The 13,524-nt window shown below is 37.6% G+C and overlaps 1 protein-coding gene across 3 annotated transcripts in view; it reads left to right on the forward strand.

Annotated features, from left to right (window-relative positions):
- The window catches only part of LOC143228770 (uncharacterized), a 128,224-nt gene that overhangs the window by 29,370 nt on the left and 85,330 nt on the right, over positions 1–13,524 (forward strand). The window contains exons 1-3 of one of the 3 annotated variants that reach the window (XM_076460108.1): positions 3,324–3,532; positions 9,821–9,882; positions 12,930–13,044. In XM_076460108.1, coding sequence (XP_076316223.1) covers positions 9,863–9,882; positions 12,930–13,044 — 135 coding nt within the window. In that variant the 5' untranslated portion in view covers positions 3,324–3,532; positions 9,821–9,862. Of the gene's footprint in view, positions 1–3,323; positions 3,533–9,820; positions 9,883–12,929; positions 13,045–13,524 lie in introns of those variants that run through there. The other 2 variants (XM_076460105.1, XM_076460107.1) reach the window with 2 other exon arrangements.

The following is a 13,524-nucleotide window of genomic DNA, read 5'->3' on the forward strand; positions in this document are numbered from 1 at the left end:
GAACCGTTGTTCTGTACTTTATTTTAATTAAAGTTATTAATACCAAAACCAGCCGTCTTGAGAAAGTCACTTACTTATAAAGATAAAAATATCTCAACCATTAAAAACTCCATTAAACATCTTTATGAAGCGTCACCCAACTCGCTCTCTGGTGTACTAATATATATATATATATATACTGCTGGCCAAAATATTAAGGCCAATGAACATAAAGAAAAAATATGCATTTTGCGTTGTTAGACTCAACCACTTATTTGAGTAGAGCTTCGAAAGATGAAAATAAGAAAAGGGAAAATGAAAATAAACGTTTTTAGTATTTAATAGTAAAAATGTGAACACTATGAAATTAGCCTAAATACTAGCTGGTCCAACTCTTGGGCTACTTTTTTTACCAACGAATAGTTGGATTGACCGTCACATTATAACGTCCATATGGGTGAAAGAGTGAGCACGTTTGGTGCGACCGGGATTCGAAGCCGCTTGAAAATAGGAAAGTTGTCGAAAATATGGTGTAATAAGAAACTCTCTCAACCTTTGAAGGGAGAACAAAATTTCGAAAGCTAAACATTCCAATCCTGTTTTTTTTTTTTGTATGCGAGAGAGTAAGTAATACACGTGTTCCACGTTCGGGTGAAATGAAGGGTCCCAAAGGTGTATTTGAGATAAGGAATATTAGTATTGTAGGATCAATTATAAGTTCTGTATGGGCGTCTGTGGATAGTAATGTATTTAAGACGACTCGAGCTGATTGTGTGACACTCGTGACATGACGTCACAAGTTAAATGTATTGCACGAATGACACCTTAGGTTGATGTTGTAATGTCTGTGTCGTCATAGGTTGATGTTGTTGACTGGTCAGTATTTACAAGGAACCTTCTTAATTTATAAATATTAATCATAATTATGTATTACAATTAATTATATTATCACACCACGATTTGGGTTAATGTTTAGGCAACTTTTATTCCAGGTTTGTTTAGTTTGTTGTCAAGACTAAGGTTACGTTACACAATGGGCTGTTTGTACTATTCTCATTACAGGTATCGAAACTCAATTTTTAGAGATGTAAACTTGTAGATTTTCCGCCGAGTTTATTCAAGCATTACATTTTTTTAGATATAACATTCATTAGTGATATTTAACGCTCATATGATCTGAGATATGCATAAATGTAGGTAGAAAACTATTCAAATTAAACAAAATTGAAACAAAAACGAAATAGCAGATTACCCGGTAGTTTACGAGACATTGGAACAAAAATCAGCCAGATAAGATAAACCTCTATTGTTTCATTGTATGTCGTATTTAATTTTCAGCTTCCAGCTGAGGTAATTCACGCGTAACTTGTTTAGCAGGTAACTGAAGTTGACCTTTGACCCCCATTTTTCAGACTTCTCATCAGAAAGCTTTCACCACAGTATAAGTGACGTCACACACCAGTCCCTTAAAATATTGGGAACACCCACCGGTTGAGTATTTTTGAAGACAGTAACATTAAAATACAAAAATAACTGGAGATTATGGGACGCAACACGTCCCCCGCTTGTACAGTGGTAAGTATATGTATTTACAACCCTAAAATCAGGGGTTCGATTCTCCTCGATGGACTCAGCAGATAGCCCAATGTGGCTTTGCTATAAGAAAAAAACACGCTCAAATACAACAAAGTGGGGTAACAAAGATCCTAGTGATCGGCTTCTAAACCACGCTTAATGCATAGAAACCGAGCAAACGAGGTTAATTTACTATTCATGGCCTCAAACACTAATGCACGAAATTTATACGTTTTGGATGGTAGGCATGCGTCAATCGGGTTAATAGTGTTTGTAATAATTATTAAATAATGATAAAAATAAATGCATGTTTTGATATTCGTAAACTACCGTAATTTTAACCTCTTTCCTAAAGCCAGGAAATAGAAAATATCTCGTAGAGGAAATTAGGGATTTTTGTCTGTTGTTTTCAGTGAGCGCTACAAACGCGCCCCCTATATGTATTTTTCAGATTAATAAAATGCTTCACAACGTTTCGTTTTTTTTCTTCACAGTTGATGTGTTACTGTCCCTTCATTCTATTTTTTTATTTCCTATCACGTGTAATCCTGTGTTAATAGACCGTTACTGCCCAAATATATGTATATACTGGAATCCTTTGTTAACAGACGGTTACTGCCCCAATATATGTATATACTGGAATCCTGTATCAACAGACGGTTACTGCCTCAATATATGTATATACTGGATTCCTGTGTTAACAGACGGTTACTGTCCCAATATATGTATGTACTGGAATCCTGTATTAACAGACATTTATTGCCCCAATATATGTATATACAAACAACTATGAAATTAGTAATAATTACCCGAAATAAGAGTTGGTACTGCTAGGTTGGGTACAAATTAAATCCAGTTTTCAAACGGATCAAGCGTGACCTACCGATCAGCTTACTAAATCACGAATTCAAGGTCTCGTGGTTTGTCTTCTGTTATCACAAGGTGTCGCTCAACATTTCGAGGCCGTAAGTGGTTTATGAGAGAGACGATCGTATCCCACTGTTCTGTTAACGTAGCACAACAGTTGGCGGCAAGCGCTGGTAACTAGCTGCCTTTAATCTACTTCGTCAGTTACAAATTGGAGACGCCAGGCGCAGATGGCCATTTTATCGCTTTGCGCAAAATGTTCAAAATAAAAACCATCTCAGAAGCAAGTTATGCAAGTGGAATAAAATTGTTTGAGATCAGGAAAAGCATTTCGTCTTTTGACATCAATATGTTAAACACAAATCTAAATATACATATACGACTATACAAACGTGACAAAGCAAGCTTTCTAACGATCAACCTATAAATAACCGCTGAGAACGTGATAGCACACTGACATAATTAAACCTCACAAACAAACGTGGGGTCACTTGTTTTTAAAACGTATCCACTTGACTTTCGAATGTATACGATGTCTCGGAACAGATGTTTGGAGAATAAAACTAATATATATGATGAAGTTTTGTTTGTTTGTTTTTGAATTTCGCGCAAAACTACTCGAGGGCTATCTGCGCTAGCCGTCCCTAATTTAGCAGTGTAAGACTAGAGGGAAGGCAACTAGTCATCACCACCCACCGCTAACTCTTGGACTACTCTTTTTACCAATGAATAGTGGGATTGACCGTAACATTATAACGTCCCCACGACTGAAAGGGCGAGCAAGTTTGGTGCGATCGGGATTCGAACCCGCTTCCCTCGGAAGGGAGACTTATATTATACTTCAGTAAGTGCCCCCGCACCCTCCCCAGCGCTTGAGGACCCTACTTTTGGAACAACAGGGGAAAACGCAGCGCATACGTCACACTGGTTTGATCTGACTTAATAGCGAAAACTGTCTTCGTTCAGAGACAGTGGCAGCTGGTTAGGCTTACAGACAAGTAAGAACTGATGTGTAACAACGTTGATTGCGTCACTTGAAGGCTTCGACGCGTCGTTACCGGAGGCTGGCAACTGTGAAAAATATGTTTGTAACAAACTCACTAAGAAAACTGCGAGTTTTATTTTATTGTATTTAGCTTATTTTATCTGATGACGTAAAACAGTTATATGACAAAGTTAATACCCACATAATATGATATCTTAGTATGTAAAGTGACTGCCTGTATGTTGAGGTTTAACGTTAGGCCCTGATCAGCGCGCGCTGAAACACGGAAGTCACGTTGTGTTTTCAACTGAAGTCTACTTTTCACTGTACCCTAAGTACAGGTATTGCCACGATAATTATTAAAAGGGTTTCACAAACGACAATGTTTTTAACTTCGTAAATAATTCTGGGAAAGTCACGAATTTTGTGGCAATTTCTAGAAATGTTTTGATTTGTTTGTGCTTTTGTAAAGACGTGGAATTTAATTTGTTTGAAAGGTGAATATTATGTGACGTGGCTTCGATTTTAATAACTCGAAGTTGTGGCTGTCTTCCAAGTAAAGCTCGCGAACAACTTCACAATATCGACTTCTAATCAAAGTGACCTACCTACAGAGAGCAAAACTGTAAATCAAGCCAGTAATAAGTTTAGATAGCTGAATATACTGCCTTACGTACCTGCTTATAATGATTAGAGTGAATATTGTGGTCAATTAGGTATCCTCGCTGTTCAGCTACGTTTTCGGCCGTAATCCTACTAATATCTCGCGAAGTTCAGTAAGCTTAGGAGATTTAGGTTAGTTCTACATTCAGACACTGAGCTAACAATGCATAATAATCGGTATAACAAAAATATATAATACGAAAAAAAAATGTTTTATAACGCTTTCGGCCGTAATCCTACTAATATCACGCGAAGTTCGGTAAGTTTAAGAGATTTAGGTTAGTTCTAAATTCAGATACTGAGCTAACAGTGCGTAATAATCGATATAACAAAAATATATAAAAAGAAAAATGGATATATGACGACTTCTAATCAATAATATTAGTAGAAGTAGAGTGTAGGAAAGAATAGAATAAAACATACCCGTTTTCTATACTTTTTTTACGTCATAAACGTAGTTTGATGTATCTTAAGTAATACATCGTATATTTCACCACTTTTACTTTAGTAATGATACGATTTAACCTGTTCAGTGCCGTAGACGAGAAAACTCGTCCAAGCCGATCGGTAACACAGTGCCACGGACGAGTTAATTTGTTCTCAATAATACCTAATTCAACGCTAGATGTCAGCACCATACATGCATTTGACCTACTTACAAATTGTTTCACTTTCGATCCAAAATGGCGTCACGAATAAAAGTTACATAATGAAGAAGCATTAGAGTTGTATTGTAGCAACTGAAATACTTGACAGTCAACGGGTTAATTCCGATATCTCATCTTTTCTTGTAGCAAAGCCTGGTTTGAAAATTATGAAAATCTAGTGATAAAAACAACGAAATATTATTGTTTTATATTCTTAACAGACACTCGTTATTTAATGTTTTATTTCCACAAGGTGGATGCATGAAACTACTATGTTTTGTTCTCAGTGATTGGTCTTTACATCAGCGTAATAATGGGTTCGATTCCCCTCGTTGGAGTCAGCAGATAGCCCGATGTGGCTGTGCTATAAGAAAACACACACACACACACACATCAGCGTACACCTGTCACATTTGGAGAGCACTCCAGTTATTTGGATAGTTAAAATGTGGCTGACCATGTAATGTTTAAGGTAACTGGTTTGTTTTGAATTTCGCGCAAAGCTACACGAGGGCTATCTGCGCTAGCCGTCCCTAATTTAGCAGTTTAAGACTAGAGGGAAGGCAGCTAGTCATCAACGAATAGTTGGATTGACCGTCACATTATCACGCCCCCACAGCTGAAAGGGCGAGCGTGTTTGATGTGACGGGGATTCGAACCCGCGAATTACGAGTCGAGTACCTTAACCACCTGGCAATGCCGTACCTTTAGGTAACTATATAACCTCTGTAAAATGCAGAAGTGTAGTCACCCAATGGATATTCTACAAGACTACAAGACTTCAGTTTATTCATGCCTTAAACAGGATATAAACATAATATTTAACAAAATCGTAAAAACAGAGCAAAAATGTGGTGTCTCAACTTTCTACCGAAACACGCTGCAGAGCATTAGAAATAACTAGCGACATCATTTAGCAAGAAAAGGAACTTTATTCTAACGTGAAAGGTAAACTGAGTAGTATAGCGAAAATAAACAACGTAAATTGTTATAGCTCGTGCTTATGATCTGAATCTGAAGTGAGTCGTCGAATCAAACATTTCTACTTGTGTTCACGTTTATCGAAAATTTAAGCAAATAGAAATGTTAAATTCTTGTGACGTCACTGTTGAGAAGATATTTTGTGACGCATAGAGACTCGTTAACAGGTTTGTTTGACGTTAAACACAAGCTATAAAATGGGCTGTCTGTGGTCTGCCCATTAAGGGTCAGTCTCTATTGTTGTAATTCATATGGTTACTTGCTTCATTCACTTGTCGATTTATTAACTGTATGCAAAACCAGTTTATATCGCAGATCTATTTTACTGAATACAGACATAAATGTATAAAAGGGAGAGTACACTATTTAGGTCAATGTCTTGTTTTGTTTTCAAATTTTGCTCAGAACTACACAGGGGTGTCTGCGTTAGCCGTCCCTAATTTTGTAGTGTAAGATAGGAGGGAAGGCAGGTAGTCATCACCTCCAACTCTTGGGCTAATCTTCTACCAAAAAATAGGGATATTGACCTCACATCATAACGCCCCTACGGCTGAAAGGGCGAACATGTTTGCTGGGACGGGGATTCGAACCTGCGACCCTCAGCTTACGAGTCGAGCGCCCTAATTATCTGACCCACATTATCTTGTATTCCTATATATATATATAAAAAAACGTCTCTCTGTGGGTCAAGTATAAATTTAATGATCTACAACACTAAATCCTGGGTACGATTCCCCGCAGTGGACAACGTGTAGATAGCCCTTTGTTCGCCTTTGTACTGAGAAAACGATAACTCTAAAACCATCACGAGCTGTGAGACAAATAAACATCTGTATGTTAACTTATTCGCGATTAGCTGCAAAATCAATTGGACACATCATTACTAAGTCCAAAAGTCCATTTCTCTTTCTTTTGTATAGGAACTAACGCAAAGACAGGGTTTTATTTAAGAATACGTAACCGAACAGTTTGAGTTGCCGTTCACGGCGCATGTCACGAAACATATTGCCAACAGATGGCGGTACTGGTGGTCTAGACTCTAGACTCTGCAAAACAGGAACCCACAAACTCTGTTTGTAATTCAGACTGGCAATGAAATAAGGAATTTGAGTTCGATTAACAAATGAACGATGAAAAACAATCAGTTTTATTTTCTTTAAACAGCACAGGTTCAAACGAAAGTTATCATCTCTTCGTTCACTGCCCAGCCTCGTAGTTCAAATTCATTACTCACGTGACGTCATTTCGTGGAATGCTTGGTTAAATAACACTTAACTTATTTTCCAAATAGGATATAAAACTTCCAGGACATTTGCGGAGATTTGGGGGGGGGGTTAAGGACACAGATGTCGATTTATTTCCTTACACGTGTATAATGATAATTTTGAAATTGCTCACGAAAATTCTGCCTCTATGTGACCTTATGACCTGACCTAAGGAAACGCCCCTTGTACTAACTCGTTGTCAGTTTCATGACATGAATCCCGGAAAGTGATGATGAACCTTTTATGCCCAGTCACGAACCAGGATTAAAATTAGCAGGTATAAAACTCGTGAGCAGTTTAATCGTGTACGTTTTCCGAGATCATCGCTAGAGGTCGTGATCGCTGTAGCATCTCACTAAACTGTGTTTCGCTTACGTGTTAGCTGTAAGAAACGAACCACTCATTCAGACGTTATGAACTCTCTATTTGGCCTGTGAACCACCAGTGATCTAACGATTTAGTTTACGTGTGGGACCTGATATGGCCAGGTGGTTAGGGCAGTCGACTCTTAATCTGGGAGTCGCGGGTTCGAATCCCCGTCCCACCAAACATGCTTGCCCTTTCACCCGTGAGGGCGTTTATAATGTGAGGGTCAATTCCACTATTCGTTGGTGAAAGAGTAGCCCAAGAGTTGGCGGTGGGTGGGGATGACTAGCTGCCTACACTACTAAATTAGGGATGGCTAACGCAGATAGCCCTTGAATAGCATTGCGCGAAATTAAAAAAAAAAAACAACTAATTTTCGTTCAGTTGGAATTATATCTGAGAGTTAATTAACGTGCTGAACGTATAGGAAGGTCCTATAATGACACCTGACGCTCTCCCGTTCGGACGTTTGGACAGTATTGGAGGTAGAAGATGGTTCGGACTGTTTGTCCTTCCTCTGTTCAGCGGTTCTGAATTAGGGATAGATGGCTATGTATGACCATCGGGGTCTCTGACCTTTCTTTTCAGCGTATGTACCGTTCAGGTTGCAAATACCCATATAATTATATGTGACAAACTTACACACCGAACAAATATGATCTAGAAATCAAGCAGGACAGCGTTTGAAAACCACGTTATGTTTCTACGATTAGGCCCGGCACGGCCAAGCGTGTTAAGACGTTCGACTCGTAATCCGAGGGTCGCAGGTTTGCATCCCCGTCGCACCAAACATGCTCGCCCTTTCAGCCGTGAGGGCGTTATCCCACGGTCAATCCCACTATTCGTTGGTAAAAGACCCTTGGATTCGTGGTTCGGCACATAAAGTTCATGGCCACTTTTCAGAATTATTTTTTATAAAATAAATAAAATTACAGACAGAAACATCTGTGTAGTACAGTGATTGTAGTTAAACATTTGTGTGGCACCGTGATTGTAGATAAACGCGTGTGACACCGTCATTGTGGTTCAGATTTAGTTAACAGTTACAAGGTTTCATGGGATATATTTACAGTTTAATAATAAATTCTATTTTTCTGAATCATATTTGTTATTAATAAATTAAACTGTAAGTGATTTTGTTTTGTTTGGTTTAAAGTTAAGTACAAAGGGATATCAGAGCTCTGCTCATCGAGAATCGAACCCCGGTTTCTAGCGTTCCAACTGGAAAGCTTCCATCAAAAAAACGTAGAATTAATGCATTCGAGCCAGTAGTAGCTCAGAAACAGGAAATCGCGTTAGTGAAAACTGCTTTGAAAGAAAGAAAATGAAATCCATAATATTGATAACCGATGAACCAATCACAGATCGATAACAAGAAAATCACTCAGTAAAATATGCTAAATACGAACCAATATCAGCTTAGAAACAGAAAATCTTGGATATTGAGAACTTCTGTATATCAATAAATCACAGTTCAAAAACAGGGAGACCGAGAACCGATTAACACGAACCAACCACAGTTAGAAACAGAGAAACCATAGGACTGAGAACCCATAGTAAATGAGATACAGCATTAAGATTTATATTATACGTGCAATGATTGGCTGATGAAAGGTAAGGTCAACGTTACACGTGCAGTGATTGGCTGTTCAAAGGTCACGGGCACATTTTCTCAGTTGATATTTTATCTCGAGCTATGTAATTGGTTTATACCAGTTGTGGACACCTGTGAAATTTCTCGATTGGCCTTTTATCTTCAATTTCCTCTGATTGACTTATACCAACTATGGCCACATTAGAATTTTGTTTCGAGCTTTCTGTAATTGGCTGATACCAGCTATGGTCACGTGTGAATTTTATTTCGAGCTTTCTGTAATTGGCTGATACCAGCTATGATCACGTGTGAATTTTCTCAGTCGGTTTTATTCTCTGGTTTCCAATTATTCGAAAGGAGTTGAATTTAAATTGAAGTGAAGAACAGAAAACTCTCTGAATCTTATATAAAACGCCATCTGGGGCGGTCTTGAAAAATAATATACCACGAATAGTTAAACTACTGGTGAGACACAGGGTATCACAATTTCACTTATTTATTGCTTGCAACACTATTGTGGAAATAGAACGGATCAAATTCTTTAGCGAAATCGTGTGATAAAAGCGCTTTCTGGTGGCGACCTCGAAAATTTATTTATCACACGTATGGACACAAAAACTCGTAAAAACAGTGGTGAAACAAAAAAAGTACATTTCACTGATTTATGACTCTGTTATGTAGTGAGAACGTATAAAGTGTAGCGCGCACAATTTATAGCGTGAAGTGACGTAAGCTTATGAATTTATCTGAATCGAATTTTTAATAAAAAAAATTCTAATGGTAATTGACCATCAAGTGCTTAACGAAGAATACTGAAAGGTTGAACTACTTGAAATTAGAAATAGATAGTGACTTATTAAGAACGTTCACGTAACCTATAAAGATTTGTATGTTTCAGGGTAAGGCTGTTGAGAAGACATCTTTTATTTCAAGATGGAAAATGAGTTTACAACATAAAAAGTAAGTTGTAAAAAAATTACTTCATGTAGGAGGAGTGACGGTTCTGTAAAAACTGATATTTAAGGCTAACCTGAAAAAAAACACAACAACTTGTATTGAATTCAGCTTTGAAAAATAGAATATAGTTGTTTTAAAGATCGCTGTCTCGGTTGGCTTGTGGAAAAACTGTGATAACTTTGTTTTTGTTTTGTTTTAAATTTAGGATAAATAGCTTATTTCTTTCATAAACAGAACCTAAAAGATGTAAAACTCCACATATTTTCTGTGTATTTTTTTTATTTTGAAGTTAAGAATAGATTTTTTTTGCTTGAATAGTTAAGACTAAATAAAAATATGCTCTGATCATGGATGAATGGGAAAGCTTGATTACGATGTGTGATATACAGCAGCTTGTATGTTTGTTCTAGCAAGAGTTATCCAACTCTCAGACCTCTGAACGCCACGAGTATGACTCGGTGACTTTTGAAAAAACACCTTCTCTGTTTGTTTTCTCGTTCTTACGAATATGACGGTCGTTTCACTAAGCACCGTGCTAATACAGCGGTAAGTCTCCGGATTTACAACGCTAAAAATCAGGAGTTCGATTCCTCTCGGTAGTCTAAGCAGATAGTACGATGTGGTTTTTCGTAATCTGAGGGTCGCGGGTTCGAATCCCGGTCGCACCAAACATGCTCGCCCTTTCAGCCGTGGGGGCGTTATAATGTGACGGTCAATCCCACTATTCTTTGGTAAAAGAGTAGCCCAAGTGTTGGCGGTGGGTGGTGATGACTAGCTGCCTTTCCTCTACTCTTACACTACTAAATTAGGGACGGCTAGCACAGATAGCCATCAAGTAGCTTTGTGCGAAATTCAAAACAAACGTTTCATTAGTGACGCCCCCTCACCATCGCTGTTTAAACAGTATATGTTCCTACTTTAAAAGAAACAATAATAAAAAAAATATAAAACAATTATATTAATATCCAGTGGCTCTGTGGTATGGTTGAGGGCTTATAACGCTGAAATTCAGGTTTCGATATCCGCAGAGAACCCACTATTCAGTTTAATCATGTGTAGGTTTAGAGCATCTATCGGTAAGTGTTAAACTTCTGTAGATGTGTCCTTATCTGTAACTGTTATTAGTCTGTAAGGAACGGGTCGAGGTACGTTACCATGGTAACACCATCCAACAGGTTAAAATTACATCGATTTTTACAAAATATATCTCTCTTTCCTATTAAAGGAGACTTTCGGTGAGTTACGGATTTACAGCTCTTAAAATCCGGGGCTCGTTTTCACACAATGGACAGAGCGTAAGTAGCGTACTGTGTATTTTTGCGCTAAGAAACAAAGAATGCGTCAGAATATAATGTAAATATGTGTGGTAAGAGGTCGCAGGTATCTATGTAAATAAATAGTACATCTATGTTTGTCTGTCCGGAACTTTTTCTGACAAAATTCTCGATCCGGTACTACAAATCTCATATTGTGTAAAGGGATTTCTCCAGAGAGTCCAGATTACGTGTGAATTTTCCTGTTTTTTGCAATGAGTATGCTACGTGATGGCACATTGTCGTTGTCGTCATGTGACTGCTGGCTTTGATTTCATCTTTAATATTTTTTGTTTGCAAAGCATTTTACACAAAAAAACACTTAACCCACAGTGTAATTTATTTAAAAGGTTAATTTTAGGCTAAATATAATTTCTGTGAGCTTTCTCAACTTATACAGGTTTAAAATACACGTGCGCAGTTTGTTCAGAACCATAGACTTATCACTTTGTGAACACGCGTTCAGACGTTTCTGCGTAATCAGCTAAATTCGCCTTCATTGCAACTTTACATTTACTTTATTTTGTAATAAGATAGCTTGGATTTATTTTGTGTTCTGTTATAAACAAGATTTAGTTGGTTTGTTTTTTACTTTATTGCGGGTTTTATTTTCCGTTGTTGTGAGTTTCTTTATTTCAACTCAGTAAAACCGCCATACAATAAACACTTATAACCGTTTCATTCTCTGTACGTTATTATAAAGTTACGTTTACGTGAGCTTGTTTCTCAGATCCGGATTTATCGATGTAACATACATTGCCTGAAAGAAAACGTAGCTTAAATGGTGTGCATGAAAATGATAGAATAAGGAAAATTCAAGTCATGAGCATGAAAAATGTTGCAAACGTTTTGCGCGACGAGGGTAGTTCAACAATAAAATTTTATTGAGTTGTGTTTATTGTAGTGCCATCTAGTGCACATATCCGACATCACAACGTTTTTTAAAATAAATTATTTTCGATTTAATTCTTAAAGTCTAAAACAAACAAAAACTAAAATAGACAAAGAAATAGGTTACTCGTTTAATGTAAAAAGAGATAATGAAATTCGTTATTATACACAATGAGAGGTAGTGAAGAAACATTTACTCAATTATATTCTTCTTTTTCGTTTTTCAAATTTATACATTTTCTGTTTGGGCTGCGATCGAACTACAATAAATTCATTTATTTCAGTTTTATTCGACATAAACACAGCGTTTCTAACTTAATTTGATTTCAACGAATCAGCGACTGAATTAATAGCTGAACGTTTAAATATCCGATTAAGAGTATGGTAGTTGTGTTGATAGAACGTGAATACATTGGTTTACTGACGTATTTAAAATACGTGGAACCATTATGTACGTGAACGAATAGTTTGTTTGTTTTTGAATTTCGCACAAAGCTACTCGAGGGCTATCTGCGCTAGCCGTCCCTAATTTAGCAGTGTAAGACTAGAGGGAAGGCAGCTAGTCATCACCACCCACCGCCAACTCTTGGGCTACTCTTTTACCAACGAATAGTGGGATTAACCGTCACATTGCAACGCCCCCACGGCTGGGAGGGCGAACATGTTCAGCGCGACGGGGATGCGAACCCGCGACCCTCAGATTACGAGTCGCACGCCTTAACACGTGAACGAATGGAAGGTTACCTAATAGACGATTCATTAGGTTTTCAGCACCCATTAGTGGCTGTGATAACATATTACGTGTCGTAATTCTTGGTTTGTTTCAATGTGTTTTCCGTATTCCAGTGTCCACCACATAGGTCTACGGACAACAGCGGCTGAAGAGGAAATGCCATACGTTAACAGCGATCTACTCTGGTGTCCTGATACAGATGGCAAGATGGTGGACCTTTCCTGTCTAGTGAGTACAAAACTGAATAACGTTCATCACAAAATTAACGTTCGATGTGCAGTAATTTATCGAAATAGATTTGTTTTGTTGTGTATTTTTTGCACGCAGGTTGTAAAAATTCCAAATGTTATCATTCATCAACTTATAAATTTTCGGCGTCATAGGAGAAGAAGGAAGTACGAATTAGACAAAAATACTAATTTCCATAAACATAATATAGCACAACGACAGAAACTGTTCCATTCCTTCGTTAGCACAACGACAGAAACTGTTCCACTCCTTCCTACTTCCTCCATGCCTGAGCAGAAAGTCTGAGGGCTCTCACTGCTAAAAACCTAAAATTCGGGTTTTTTTTACACTCATAGTAGGCTTAACGCAGACTATTGTGTAGTTCTCTGTTCAACAAAAAAATAAAATAACTTGTTAGATACTTGACTTTATAGTGTGTCTCTGTTATTAACATTGACCGTTAGATGGTGATAGCTATCG

The sequence above is a fragment of the Tachypleus tridentatus genome, chromosome 10 (assembly GCF_004210375.1).
Source record: "Tachypleus tridentatus isolate NWPU-2018 chromosome 10, ASM421037v1, whole genome shotgun sequence".
NCBI lineage: Eukaryota > Metazoa > Arthropoda > Merostomata > Xiphosura > Limulidae > Tachypleus > Tachypleus tridentatus.